This window comes from Phyllopteryx taeniolatus, chromosome 3, assembly GCF_024500385.1.
Source record: "Phyllopteryx taeniolatus isolate TA_2022b chromosome 3, UOR_Ptae_1.2, whole genome shotgun sequence".
Classification (NCBI taxonomy): domain Eukaryota; kingdom Metazoa; phylum Chordata; class Actinopteri; order Syngnathiformes; family Syngnathidae; genus Phyllopteryx; species Phyllopteryx taeniolatus.
In genome coordinates, this window is record NC_084504.1 from 31,417,668 (window position 1) to 31,432,520 (window position 14,853).

General features: G+C 45.5%; 2 protein-coding genes across 4 annotated transcripts in view; one reads left to right on the forward strand and one right to left on the reverse strand.

Moving 5' to 3' along the window:
• Positions 1-10,105, forward strand: npc1l1 (NPC1-like 1). The gene is made up of 21 exons (XM_061768651.1): positions 1-243; positions 1,256-1,417; positions 1,501-2,409; positions 2,860-3,153; positions 3,225-3,448; positions 3,529-3,629; positions 3,975-4,147; positions 4,278-4,406; positions 4,949-5,131; positions 5,218-5,332; positions 6,157-6,422; positions 6,506-6,595; positions 6,689-6,879; positions 7,335-7,462; positions 7,536-7,665; positions 7,745-7,800; positions 7,876-8,026; positions 8,163-8,394; positions 8,568-8,681; positions 8,769-8,931; positions 9,243-10,105. Exons 1-21 carry the CDS (start codon positions 202-204, stop codon positions 9,464-9,466), a joined length of 4,077 nt encoding a protein of 1,358 aa, XP_061624635.1. The 5' UTR covers positions 1-201; the 3' UTR covers positions 9,467-10,105.
• Positions 10,106-10,249: 144 nt separating this feature from the next.
• The window catches only part of LOC133475595 (rapamycin-insensitive companion of mTOR-like), a 29,078-nt gene continuing 24,474 nt past the window's right edge, over positions 10,250-14,853 (reverse strand). For all 3 annotated transcript variants that reach the window (XM_061768649.1, XM_061768648.1, XM_061768650.1), the window contains 5 exons: positions 14,603-14,809; positions 13,247-13,399; positions 12,264-12,387; positions 12,037-12,175; positions 10,250-11,963 (listed from right to left, as the gene is read on the reverse strand). In XM_061768649.1, coding sequence (XP_061624633.1) covers positions 11,883-11,963; positions 12,037-12,175; positions 12,264-12,387; positions 13,247-13,399; positions 14,603-14,809 — 704 coding nt within the window. In that variant the 3' untranslated portion in view covers positions 10,250-11,882. The remainder of the gene's footprint in view (positions 11,964-12,036; positions 12,176-12,263; positions 12,388-13,246; positions 13,400-14,602; positions 14,810-14,853) is intronic.

Sequence of the window (14,853 nt, forward strand, 5' to 3'; positions counted from 1 at the left end):
TGTGCGGACAGCGGACGTGTCATGATGTGTGTGCCTTCCCAGCAGCCAGCAGTTGGACGGGCAGAGGGGCCAGGGCACAGACAGGACCACTCAGACTTCCCGTCAAGCGGACGTTCAAATGCTGCCTCGAACGCTGAGTGATTATTAGCACGCTTGCGTTTTGTACCTCAGGACTCTTTTGTGGCTGAAACAAGCAAAGTCATGCGTCGCGTGGCAGCCCTGATCACTTTTCTGACATGCACGGTGAGGCTGTCTTCATCAGGAGAAGTGACACTTTTATGGCAGGACTCTGCTTCCACTTCACGTTGTACCGAGAAGCCTGCGACTCGCTAACACAGACCGTTTATAAACTACCATTTACATGAGTACATGATTTTGTATTATATTTGTAGACTTTATAATATGAATACATGGATTATTTTCTTAATGAATCTATTTATTTCACCGTGTTATTTTTGGAATTGGAATGATTTGGGTGTGTTAAAAGGTTTTCTCTAAAATTATAGTAACCGTTTGCCAAAAAGCTTTTGAATAGATTGTCAAAAGTGTGATCGCTATTATTAGATGTCATCTATAATTGAATATACTAAATATGAATACAGTTTTGGCCAGGCATTAAGGACATGTGCGGTTTAGGTAGCGGAAAGTGAGTTTCACCTGTGTGATTTAATGATACGTACTGTTAATGGTGTTGTGCTTTTGTATGCAGTCAGCGTGTAGTTAGATATTGCCGTGTGCATTTATTATCATAAAGGTCAAACTAATCAACCTTGAAATTCTGCTATTCATCATTCCTGCTGAGACGCTGATTATGTCGGGACGCAGTACAGCCCCAAGGCGTGATGTTTATGGGGTTGTATTTTGACGTCCTTGGAAGTGTAAAGATACATTCATCATCGTAAACATTACCAACTCTTGTTTCTATGTGCAAATATCAACATTTTCTGTATCTTTCGACGGCAATTTAAAAAAAAAATGGCGTAATGTCAAGACAGAAAGTGTAGTTGAAGGAGAAAGGCACGGATACAGATGACGATCCCGATGTATCCCGATGGACGTTCTCCAAATGTTCGATGCTGGACTTGTGTGTACAATACGTCAGATTTCAATCATACAGTTCAGTTTGAATAAAACCGTCTTGGTCTTAACCAGTTTGGCCCAAAAGAAAATACGTGTGGTTGACTCCAATGGATCAAGGAATAAAATGGGGGAGCTGTTGGTCATTCTCATTCAGATTGTGTTTCGGAGCGTGCAGGTGCTGTCGCAGAGCGAGCATCAACCGGGCTACTGCGCTTTCTACGAGGAGTGCGGCCGCAACCCTTTGGTGGGAGCGGCCCTCATCCCTCCCATCGTCCCCTGCCGAAATTACAGCCGAGCCCGGGAGCTGACGGGAAACCACTACCGCAAACTCAAAGAGGTCTGTAGTGCAGGCAAGTCAATGAAACTAATAACTACAACAACTAAAAGCCTTATCTTATTAAAGATGTTCTGAATGTGCAGGTGTGCCCCGTGTTGGATAAGGGCGTCGGCAGCACATTTGCCTGTTGCTCCATGAAGCAGCTGTCATCCCTGGAAATAAGTTTGACTTTGTCCAAGGCCCTGCTGGTGCGCTGCCCTTCTTGTGCTGAAAACTTTGCCCACCTGCACTGCATCAACACCTGCAGCCCGAACCAGAGCCAGACAGTCAAAGTCACAAAGGTCATGAATGTTACCAACAACCTGGGAATAACCAGAGAGGCCGTGGTGGAGTACCAGGCGTACCTCACCACCAGCTTTGCGGACACCGCCTTCCAGTCGTGCCAAAATGTCCGAATCCCCGCCACGGGAGGCTTCGCCATCGCCACCATGTGCGGCCGCTACGGCGCCAAGCTCTGCACCCCCCAGCGCTGGTACGACTTCCAGGGGGACTCTAGCAACGGTCTGGCTCCTTTGGACATTGATTTCAGACTCATAAACGAGGGAGAAACAGAGGGAGTGCCCGAAGGTGTGATTCCCTACAGGGGGCGAGCCTTTAGGTGCAATGAGACCACGCCGTCCGGAGGTCAGGTGTGCTCGTGCCAGGACTGCAAAGGATCGTGCCCTGCCGTTCCACCTCTCCCGCTGCCACCGGGACCCTTCCGACTTTTGGGCACGGACGGCTTGCTTGTCATTTCTATCATCTTATTCTGTCTCCTCGTATTTTCTTTCCTCTTCTTTCTCTTGGTCTCTTGTCATGTCGAGTCACAGAAGAAGCAGGATGAAGAAAAAGAGAAGAGGAAAAGCAAAGATCAGAACTGTAACGAGGTCAATCAGCGGCTCATTCGTCCGTCGGAGGTGACGTGCGCCGACAAGAACAGCATGGCCGCTCAGGCCTTCCTAAGCTCCGTCTTTCAGACGTGGGGAACACTCATGGCGACTTATCCCCTCACGGTTAGTTTCTTCCAAAACATCTCCAAACAATATCAGACACTCATGTGCCTTATTCTTGTGTGGTATGATACTGTATCAGTACACCAATACACTGTATAGACAAGACGGCTGTCACGATTCATCAGATCATTCTCTGTTACCTGACTTGATTGAAACACTAACATATGGACAAAAGGTTAATATTGTGATTTCTGTACTGTACGTCATCATATAAAGCAGCCACTTGATTTCTCCTAACCAACTAATGATAATTCCAATTACAGCGGCACTCGATCGAGCACAGATCTCTGACGAGGTTTGAACTGTTAAAAGTGGGGGGAAAAAAGAGGAGCGTCGTACTTTGTCTGTCCAACCATATTTCATCAGGCCACTTCCTGGTTCCACGCGCATCAAGAAGTTGCTTGTCACACGAAATAGTCTGACTTGTTCATCTGCCCTCCCCTATCGAAGGTGCTCCTGGTATCAGCGGTCGTCGTGGCGGCGTTTGCCGCCGGCCTCATGTCCATCGAGCTCACCACCGACCCAGTGGAGCTCTGGTCGGCTCCCGACAGCCGAGCCCGTCGGGAGAAGGATTTCCACGATAAACACTTCGGCCCGTTCTTCAGGACCAACCAGTTGATCTTGACAGCGCCGGGCAGAAAAGGACACATTTATGATTCTTTGCTCTTTGGAGCGCAGAACTTCAGTGGCCTCGTCTCCAAAGAGCTCATTATTGAGATGCTGCTTCTCCAGAAACAAATACAGGTAAACATCACAGAAGCATAACCGATCCCCACGCAATGTTGACGATTAATTACCGCTCTGTTTTTTTCTAGAACATTGAGTTCTGGTCAGAGGACCTAAATCGCACAGCAAGCCTGAAGGACGTGTGTTTTGCACCGCTGAACCCCAACAACTCCTCCCAGACGGACTGTGCAGTCAACAGTCTGCCACAATACTTCCAGAACAGCCTGGACAACATCAATGCCAAGGTCAACATGACTAAGTTGGGGGAGACCAAAGAGGTAGACTGGAGAGACCACCTCATCTACTGCCTCAAGTAAGCACTCTTGAAATTGCATGCAAACTGCGAAAGCGGCGACTCAGACACATTTGCCTTCTCTTCTATGTCCTCTCAAGCTCGCCTCTGTCGTTCAAAGACAGCACCAAATTGGGACTGAGCTGCATGGCTGACTATGGCGCTCCAGTCTTCCCTTTCCTGGCTGTCGGCGGCTACCAGGGTGAGTGGAGCGCCGACCTGCGTGAACTAGTGCTTGTCAAGTGACCGCTTTGAAGAAGGATTTGTATGAAAATGGGGAGTAGGCTATTGAGTTGGACTAAAGAGGTTCTCCAGGTTTCCGCTTCCAAGACACTTTGAGTGTGTGGCACCAACACAACTGCCAAGCCAACTCCTATTTGACTGTAGATAACTTAAGTAAGCATTAGCACTCATAAGGAAAATGAGGCTTAGGTTTTTGTTCCTCAAATCTTGAAGAAATGGACATTTGTAAGGTGTGCATGTACACGGTCTCATCTGGTGACTCATGATGCACCAGCAATGTCTTTAAGCACGTTTGCTCTCCAAGGGGACGAGTACACCGAGGCGGAGGCCTTCATTTTGACCTTCTCCCTCAACAACTATCCCCGGACCAACGTCAAGTATAACGTGGCCATGCAGTGGGAGAATGAATTTCTGAAAATTGTCCAAGATTACCAGAGAGACCCGACGGCCAACTTCACGTTTGCATACATGGCAGAGGTGTGATAATCTCTTATTAATCTCTCTTTTTAAATTTCTAGTGAGTTTCATATTTGCAGAAAGTCCGTATGCAAGACGGGTGCTAATCATTAATAGTCATATGTTTGTGACTTCTTGTTCATGTCCACAGAGGTCTCTGGAGGATGAGATCAATCGGACGACAGCGGAGGACATTCCCATCTTCATGATCAGCTATGCTGTAATCTTCGTTTACATCGCTGTCGCTCTGGGGGAGTATTCTTCATGGAGACGCATATTGGTAAGACTTTAAGATGGCATTGTCTGTAGACCATCATGTTCCGGAGACTGTTGTTGATGCTCTTGTTGTGGGCCACTGCTATTATATCGGTTCACATTACTGACTTCGGCGAAGCGGGTGTGAGGTAAATTCCCACCGGACCTCGTCCGCAAATCACCCCTGTGATTGGCCGCCAAGCAGTCCAGCGTGTGGGCTGCCTTTCACCCGAGATCAACTGAGATAGGCGCCAGCCCCTGCTAAGACTGCGACGAGGAGAAAAAATGGATAGGATTGAGTGTTCTTAAGACTGTAGGACTGCACGTAGGACTCTTGTAGGTCGAAGAGAAGTCTTTAATGTGATGATGTTGAAAAGATCAGTCAGTCGGCTTCAAAAGGTAAACCTCCACCAAGAGAATACAGTAGCGTGCATTCGTGAAGAAGTTTGTGTCACACCCCAATGTGATAAGCAATCATGACATGCAAGCAATTAAGTGAACCGTACTTTCAGTGATACAATACAGGGAAACATATGGAATTCCCCCCCCCCCCGTTGCGTTCAACAGGTGGACTCCAAGTTTCTGGTTGGTCTCGGCGGGATCTTGGTGGTGGCGTGCTCGGTGCTGGCGTCCATGGGCTTCTACTCTTGGATTGGCATTCCCTCCTCGCTGGTCATCCTGCAGGTCGTGCCCTTCCTGGTGCTCGCCGTCGGAGCCGACAACATCTTCATCTTTGTTCTGGAGTACCAGGTGTTTATTTTTCTGCATCAGATTTTTCCAAGCGTGTTTCTCATTACTACAGTATACGATGTAACGTCTGTGTGCGCATCCGGCAGAGAGATGTGCGGAAGCCTGGCGAGAAAAGAGAGCAGCAGATAGGCCGTGTGCTTGGAAACGTCGCTCCCAGCATGCTCCTGTGCAGTCTCTCGGAGTCCGTCTGCTTCTTTCTAGGTAAGCACCCTTTGACAAAGTTCACCAACAAAAACTACTATTGCTGGAAAAACAAGAGTTTTGTCACGTGAGTATAAAAAAAAAGTTGAATGTCTGAGAAGTATTTATCTAATGGTATGTACAGTATATTATTATGGTTGCTTTTTGCGACTGCACTACACTGGAAACGTGTTTCCGATACAGTTCCAATTTCTTTTTGTTCAGATGCAATGCAGTTTCCAACAACTGAATTAAAACCTCGATGCAAGTGAATGCATTTTTGCAAGCACTCGGAGAATAACAAACGATACAATTTCATCCAAACTTGCATGCAAGGAGGCATGTTCAAATACAACCAGAAAGTATTTCTGCTTAAGCAAAGTCCTGTAGACGCACATGAACAGGCAGTTATCATCTGCCTCATGCAACTGCCCCCCAAAGTGATAATACGATCTCAGAGAAAGAGAGAGCAACAATGAGGTCATAATTAACATAGAATACATTTTGCAAAGGCGTATATTTTTCTAACAGCACTCGCCACTCATCTCGTTGTTCTCGTTTTGTTGGGTCATTGCCACGGCTGTAAGGCTGCACATTTTTACAAATACAGTGGAACCTCGATTTGCAAACGATGTGGTTTACGAACAATTGGGTTTATGAACATTCTGCTCCATTCTGTACGATCTTAACTTGATTTGAGACCGTTTTCGCAGTGCAAAACGTATTCGGTGCGACAGTAAACGGCTGTTCTGACGTTGTCCAGTTTGGTGGAGTTGCTACCTTTGTTGTGCACCGAATCTTGTGGCTGATGGGTGCGCGTTCCGTTTCTGTGTTTTCTCCCCAAGGGGCCCTGTCCACCATGCCCGCGGTGAAGACCTTCGCTTTGTACGCCGCTCTGGCTGTGCTCATGGACTTTGTCCTCCAGATGACAGCGTTTGTGGCGTTGCTGTCGCTGGATGCTCGACGGCAAGACAACAACCGCTGCGAGCTGCTCTGCTGCGTCACCGTGGCGACTCAGAAATCCGACAAGCCCTACGAGGGCTTCCTCTTGCCCCTCATGAGGAAGTATTACGCCCCCGTGCTGCTGAACCGTTACATGAGATTCACCGTGGTACGAGCGCCGAGAGTTACTTTCTCCTCTCGTCGTAAATTCATGGTGTTCAAACGGTGTTCTGCCCCCGGTAATCTCTCCAGATGGTGGTGTTCCTCTTCATGTTCAGTGGTTCTGTGTACCTCATGTTCAATGTGACAGTAGGTCTGGATCAGGAGCTGGCTATGCCCAAGGTCAATGGAGGGCACTATTTGCTTTTGCACATCTATATCCATTGTTAGGACTCTCTTTAAGACGCCTCACAAATGTGTTTTCTTCTCTTGCAGGGCTCGTATATGCTGGATTATTTCCAGTATTTATACAAATATTTGGAAGTCGGCGTGCCGGTTTATTTTGTGACAAAACCAGGCTTCAATTTTACCACGGTGGAGGGCATGAACGCTGTGTGTTCCAGCGTGGGCTGCGACCAGTTCTCTCTGACTCAGAAGATTCAATATGCCGCCAATCACCCTGAACTGTGAGTTGTTGGAATTCAAAATGTTGCCGCTCAGATTTCATTCCGTGAAAAGCAGATGTCCGCCTTCACATATATTCTTTCACCTGACACATCCTTGAACCCACTGATAACGTAGTAGCACCTTTTGCATGCTCACAATCACATCTGATAGTACGATTGTCAGTTACGTGACCTGCTCAGACTGATAAAGGTCACCTGTCACTGACTGTGCCAAGATTACAAACAATTATATGATAAAAAAAAAAAACGCTTTCAAAAACATGACAACGCAAATTTGACAGAACGCAAAAGTAAACACCCTTGTCCTTAAAGTAGCATAATACAGAATTTATTTTTAATCGGGAAAACAACAACAACAACAAAAAAACTTATTTCTTCACAACACTTGGAGAGATGCGCTTTTAGTTAATGAATTTAAGTTCATCAATATCATTATGTGATTCTGTGCTCTGTAGATCATATATTGGCATCTCTGCAAACTCCTGGGTGGACGATTTCATCGACTGGCTGAACCCGGGATCCAGATGTTGTCGACTTTATAGCTTTGGTCCGAATGCTGGAAAGTTCTGTCCTGCAGACAAATGTAAGCGTCGCTGATGACAATTCTCTCCTGGTCTACCAAATGCGATGTTATATTTTTCCTCGTGTCCTCGTAGCTTCTTTGATCTGTGGACGTAAGTGTGTGCCGAAGCCCCCGAACAGCGTCCTCCGACCCACCGTGGAACAGTTCAATCGCTTTCTCCCGAAGTTTTTGGGTAATAGGCCTGACCTGCAGTGTCCCAAAGGGTGTGTATTGCCCATATCCACACAAACGCATCACAACGGCTGAACCGCATACTCACTTGCCTGCGATTTCTCCGTAAAGCGGACTGGGAGCATATGACACGGCTGTGGTGAAAGACGACAGGGGAGAAATTATCGGTGAGACATTACAGTTCAAAACGTTGGACTAAAGAGACGAGTGACGAGTCGACGCTTTTCTCCGTGCGCACGCAGCCTCTCGCTTCATGGCCTACCACACACCTCTGAGCAACTCTCAGGAGTTCACGGCAGCACTCCTGAGGGCCAGAGAGCTGGCCTCCGACATCACTGAGGGCATGAAGAGGATAAATGGAACCTCTCCGGACTTTGAAGTCTTCCCATACACGTGAGAACCCCGAATGACGTTCTTGACGTCATCCATTCATCTATCTGCTGTGTCTTGAGCTCGAATAGTGGCAAAATGGCACACAAACCCACCAATGAGGTTGCCTCGCGCCTGTTCCCCCGTGTCCTCCTCCCAGGGTGACCAACGTTTTCTACGAGCAGTACCTGACCATCGTGCCGGAGGGCCTCCTCAACATCTCACTGTGTCTGCTGCCAACATTCATCGTGTGCTGTCTGCTCCTGGGCTTGGACCTGCGCTCCGGCCTGCTCAACCTCATCACCATCGTCATGATCACCGTGGACACCGTTGGGGTCATGACACTCTGGGAAATCCATTACAACGCAGTGGCCCTGATCAACCTGGTTACAGTAAGTGCACAGATTTGATGGGGAATTAAAGGGGTGCGGCCAATAAAATGTCAGCGAATCAATCGCACCGCACTAACAGTCTGATACAACTGCATTATAGACAACAATCGCTTTCTTTCTGTGGTATTTCTCTCCATTTCTGTTAGTGATCTCTTGATCGCGTTTGTTTTCAGGCAGTGGGCATCTCCGTGGAATTCGTGTCGCACATGACGAGATCGTTCGCGCTCAGCATGAAGCCCTCTCGTGTGGAGCGAGCGAAGGAGGCCACCGCCAACATGGGCAGTGCAGTAAGTTGAATAGTCGTCTGGCGCTCGACATTCCCGAGTGAGTATCCGCCCGCCGCAGTCTAAGAGGATTTGCGTTGAACCTTGAAGGTGTTTGCTGGCGTTGCTATGACCAACCTGCCCGGCATCCTTGTGTTGGCCTTTGCCAAAGCCCAACTCATCCAAATCTTCTTCTTCCGCCTCAACCTGGTCATTACACTTTTGGGAATGGCTCACGGACTCATCTTCCTCCCCGTGGTGCTTAGCTACTTTGGTACGTGTCTTGTTCCCCCCCCCCCCCCCCAATTTTCTTCTTCTATACTACTCAGAAAAAGTTGGGGATATTCAGCTTTTGGCTGAAATTTCAAAATGAACCTAAAATGCACAAAAAGTTTTACAGGTCAATTTAATTGGACCTTTTCTAAAATGTGGAATGCATATGTCCAACTGGTCACTGTTTCAGCGCTTTTGGCTCACCTGTAAAGGTTATAATGCATTTTAGGTTCATCCTGAAACGGCACCAAAAAGCTGAATATCCCAAATTGCACCAAGAACAGGTGTCATCTCCATTTGTGTTCGACACAGGGCCTGGTGTGAATAAAGCCGTGCTGCTGCAGATCCAGCAGGCGCAAGCCAAGACCCACCCGGAACTGGAGCTGACAGACCACATGAGACAATTCTATGATAACATGTGCTACGAGGTGACGGAGGAGCCGCACTCCGACGCCGCGGAGGCTCCAGAATACAATAAAGGCCAAGCACCCAATAGGCAACACAAACAGGAAGAGGAGAAAATTGACTTTTTTTGAGCTCCAACAACAACAAAACTATTTATTATCAAGCTCCGAAGAGTAAATAAATACCCCAAACTGGAGATGGACCAGCAATAGCAAATAGATGGCAAGGGAGGGAGGGTGTATTTAGCTCCATATGGAAATCATTAACCTGACTGAGTGCCTCCATTATAGGTGGACAAGTAAGCCGAACACAACTACACAGTTGTGTCATGGACTAGCTTTACACCAATAAGACTTTTGCGAAGAGAGTTAATACTTGCAGCATCTCCCCACTAGCAATGCAGTGTTGTTTTTTCACTTTTTAACGTGCGTCAGGACAAGAAGTGGACACGACACGTTCTTCAGTTTTTTACTTTTATGGAATGTAATTATTTTGTCTCTATACTTAATAGTGCACTGTTTGGCATTAAATGAACACACTCCAGCATTTTCTCAAACTGCAATTTGAAAGCATAAGTTGGACTTTGCACTTTTTGTTCCTGTGTTGCAGGAGCTTTTTAATTATGGTATGCATTGTCACTTACAGACTTTAATGTATGTACTTTGTGAGGCAGAAAATAAATATACTTTTACACCCAAATTATTCCACACTGGCAACGTTTTGTTCTGCCTTCAAGAGGCAACATTTGCAAAGGTAACTTGTTTTCCTGGTCCAGATACAACCTGAATGTTGGTAGTCAAAATAATGAATAAATGTTACTTCTATTCTCTTAAAAAAGACTGATCTAAAACAGTGTTAAGTTTAGTTTGCTTTATCCTTGAGACAGGTTACACAAAACGGAACCTAATAAGAAGGGTATTTCCATTTTTTTTTAATGAACAATGCATCCCTTTGATAGGATTGTGTTTCTTTAGGTCATCAATGCCCCCAAAACACACTGTACACAATATACAAGGGAAACCACGATTCAGGCAAAAAAAAAAAAAAAAAAAAAAAAACACAACAAAAAAAAAACTTTTTAAATTATAATACAGTTTTGAGGAAAATATAAATAACTTTTTTCTTCTCTGGTTGAGCTCACTATGGTACAGACATATAATAAATAGATCAGATCTGACGTCACTCAGCTGATCTATAAATCATCTCTCTATGAGTCCATTTGTGTAGCAGCATTAGAGCAAAAAAATAAGCCAATGGAAACCGAGATCAGTCCCATCCCGTTTCCCTGGCAACCTTGTACAGATCGTTTAGTCACCCCCTCCCCTTCCATCTCAGCCACTCACTGTGATATTGCATTGTGGAAACAAGAATCTGGGGTATTTATACTCCTACAATGTAATGGCAACCTTATTTATATAAAAAAAAAAAAACATGTTTTACAAGTTAAGGTGACAACTTGGCCCATGCGTGTTACACATGCAGAGGAAGTGAAGCACAGAGGTAAGAAGGCATAGTGTAGGGTAGCTGCTGGGTTATGCAGGTTTTGGTGCTAAATTGGTAAGAAGTCATTCTACACAATGAAAAGCAGAGTCAGCGCAAGTAGCCAAAGATCATCGTACTTCCTGACTAAAAAACAAGCTCAGTAAGAATGCAACAGCTGAAGGAGGACATGAAGCAAAAAAGGATGGCAATAACTGGCATAGAACTACATGCTATTCTCCTCATGTACATCGTAAGGGCAGCATATACTGTATAGTGCTCAAGATGACATACTACAGATGTTTGATTGTCTGAGAAACGAGAAATAGGAAAGGAATTGGTCGTCTGTGCTGACAGGAGGCTACAAGTTGCGCAAAGTGAGGAAAAGAAGCTCAAACGCGTGGCTTGTAAAGATCACAGGCCGGTGAATGTGAAGCACAAAAGCTCCAGATTCTTTACAAAAAACAAATAAACAGAACAGCAGGACCCTTTTTTTTAGTGTTTTGTTTCAAAGGGAGAAAAAGTACGCAGGATCTGAGGACTCACTGGATGAACAAAATGTCTGTGATAACAGAAAACAACCTCTGGAAGGAGACACAGTCAATAGAATTATTATTCTGTTTTTTGAAACAGCTTGAGTCCTTTGTCCTTTTGATCCAGTTTGTTTTTGTCACGTATTATTGAGTGTTGCTCAAGTTTGCCAACGCTCTGAAGACAGTATTTGGTTAAGCTGCTCCTCTTTTTCGCCCGTTAAAAAAAATAAAATAAAGTAATAATCCAGAAACAGCATTAGGCGGCAAAACCTTGTTTACAGATACCGATGTTCTTCATTTCCAGCTGGTTTGCTTGAAGAACAGCGAGTGACGCGACGCGACGCGACGTGACGTTCCCCTCCTCTATCACTTCGCCTCCTTGGCTACTTGTACTCCGATTTGAGCAACAGAGACACGCCAAAGCCGCTCCCACCCTTCGAGCCATATCTGTCTCTCAGTCTTTCATGGGTCATGGTTGGGTGGTGCGTTCAGGGGCTGGTAGGCAAGACACAGGCAGGGAGGAGGAGGAGGAGGATCAGGATTCTGCAGGAGGGTCCTCTTCCTTTTCAACGGGTTTTGTCAGCTTTGTCAGGATCGCCTCAGCCTCTTCGTACATCTGAAATAAGCAAGAAAAAACATAACATTTACGTCGACTTGGGTGGGAGCGGGGAAAGAGAAACAAGACTTACTGGCATGAACTGCACATCCTGGAAGAGCTCCTGTATGAAACGTCTGGAGGTCAGACGAAACATACAGTGCGCTAGGAGGTGAGACACCTCTGAGTACAGGCAGATGTCATCAAACGCATATGGAAACTTCTCTTTTATCCTGAAGAGAAATCAAGGAAAGACGCGTGTAAATGTAACAATCTAGGATCCATTGGAAAAAAAATATCAGGAAAGAACACGACAATTACGTGAGAAGTCCTGTTTCGTGTCCTTTGGTCCCTACAGACGAGCTGAGGTTGATGATGAGGCGAAGCACCTCTTTTCTTAGCAGCACTCGAGGGGCAGGGCTGTCCTCTGATATTGCCTTGCCGCCTACATACAGAGTATGACATACCACAGGATTCAAAACATGCCTCTGGTCACGTAACCTCGTTTATTGCGGGGGTTACCTTCCAGAAACCCCCTGCAATAAATGAAATATGAAGGGATCATTATTCATTACATTTACAAGTTTCATACTGTATATGCAATTCAAAGCCAATATGTGATACTAGAGAGGTGCAAGTATTTTATTTGTCCACTAGAGGTCTCCATCCACACACTATCTCTATTCTCAAGCACGGCTATTAAAGGCGGATATGCTCTGTTGAATGACGGCGACAACCGCCCATGCGAAAATGGTGTGAACAGCTGATATCTTGCTCCAAGCACTGGCACTCTTCCTCACACGTACGGTCCAGCAAAAAGCATGACGGGAACCCAGAATTCGTCGTGGGAATGTTTTAATCTACAGTACAGTAGTTGTAGAAAATCAAGCTAACCGTTGCTCTTTACTTGCATTTGTTCCTGTCGATATTGTTATGAGTGTATAAATGAGCTATTCCTAGGGCTAAGGCTGGTATTGGTCATTTAATTTCATAAAACTCTGACTGTGGTCACGTTCTTTGTATCCTCAAGCAATTTGGTGACTCACCAAATGTAAAAGTTGAGATTACTTGTTAAGGTTCCATTTTCTCGTAGGAATAAGAGCTCAATTATTACTAATTATTATGTGAGTCATTGCTGCCACATTCAAATCATATAGCTAATAAAGCTAACTGTACCAAAGATATGCAGGTGACTAACTGCATGCACTACACTGGTCTATAAATCCGCAATAAGTGAACCACGATACAGACACCGTGAGGGATAACTGTATACAATATTGAGTCAGCATTTTTCTTATTTTCACCAATGACAATGTCGCTCGGCGTGGGCGTGCCACAGATGGAGCCTTGTGACACGGCGGCATCGCTGCAGCCTGACACGCCGGAGAACTTGGACTGAGGCATCACCTCCAAACGATGGCCGCTCTGCCCCCCCCAGGACGGGAAGTCCACATAGTCTGGAAGAACAAGGTCACACACAGCAAATCAACAAAGCAAAGAAAAACAAGCCATTTCACAATGTGACGGATTTGATGTGATTTTGCAAGAGTGGACGATGTGCCATGCTGATAGACTCCTCCCCCAAAATACTTTGTTTGTATCAGAGCAATGCATCATGGGATATATTGTCATCTATCTATTCTAGTGGCCATCAGTTGTTCACTACTTTTCAAAATGCATTGTGGAAACATTAAAGGTCCTTTATAGTACCTCACATTCGAACTGCATTACAAAATGGCAAACTCACTAAACAGTGAACCCCCACCTAGTCGCAATTCAGAATTCACAAATTTGTCGCTTGGCGGATATTTTGGCAAATCTATCCTCCATAATTTGATGAAAAACAATACTAACCGGTTTGCTGTTTTTGTGCTCAAACCATAGCCATGACTACTATAAAAAATTACTTTGACACCAGCTTGTGGCATTTTGGTGCCAAGGAACTATGCTGAAGTGAGGAGAGGAGGTTCATTTAGCCAGGCCATAGCCTTGTCTAATAGAAAAAAAGTGATTTGCTGCCATCTTGTGGTATGTATAGGCAATTCCAAACATTTTTTTATGTGCGTGTCAGATACAGATTTTTCACTATTCGCGGTGGGGCTCGGCTTGAGTGATGTAATTACAGGTGCTTTCACTCCGTTCCTACTGTGGCAAAGACATCCGAATTTGCACACAAGTCTGAACACACCATTATCTATCACTAACCTACACTACTTACAGTAAATATTTGCGTGAAAAACATTTCTAGGCCATAAATATAAACCAATCAAATGAAAAAGCGTAAGCACGACTGACTGACGCAAGTAAGCGTGTCTTCTTGTGCTACACAACTAGTTTGTTGTAACCTTAAAACACCGTATGTCAGGATCTTGTAAACCAAGGACAGCCTGCAAAGCAAAAGGTGCAGGGTGTGGACACTTATGCAACCAGCTTATTATTCATTTTTAACAGATTTGCAAAACTGTACTGGTGCCGTCTCACATTGATTCTTACCATATTATTCATAAATACTTTGTCAGTCTCATTTTTACATCACAAAAAGGAATCCTAACAGCGTTGCACTCAAATAACAAATTGAAACCTTTGACTAGTGATTGAGTGCGTGTGTCTGTGTGTGTGTGTGTGTGTGTGCGTGCGTGCGTGTGTGCTCGCGAACTCACCTGTCCGAGACCGTGCACTGTTGACAGGTGGCTGTGCGGGATATCCGAGGACAATGGCTCCTACGCAGTAGAGGCAGTTCTCCTCGTTGTGATCTTGCAGTCCCGTCTCGTCCGAGTCCACAATGTGGTTCGGGCAGTCGCCTCGGTTCACGATCAGCTCGGAGATGCTGAACTGTTGCTTCAGTATTGGGAGGGCGGGACGATCGCCTACAGGGTTAATGATGCAGGAATGAGCACAATCTCAAAGTATC

Coding starts and splice junctions, on each gene's coding strand:
- npc1l1 (XM_061768651.1), top strand. CDS start 202: ATGCGTCGCGTGGCAGCCCTGATCACTTTTCTGACATGCACG. Junction 2,410..2,859: donor TGGCGACTTATCCCCTCACG/GTTAGTTTCTTC, acceptor CCCCTATCGAAG/GTGCTCCTGGTATCAGCGGT. Junction 5,132..5,217: donor TCTTTGTTCTGGAGTACCAG/GTGTTTATTTTT, acceptor CGCATCCGGCAG/AGAGATGTGCGGAAGCCTGG.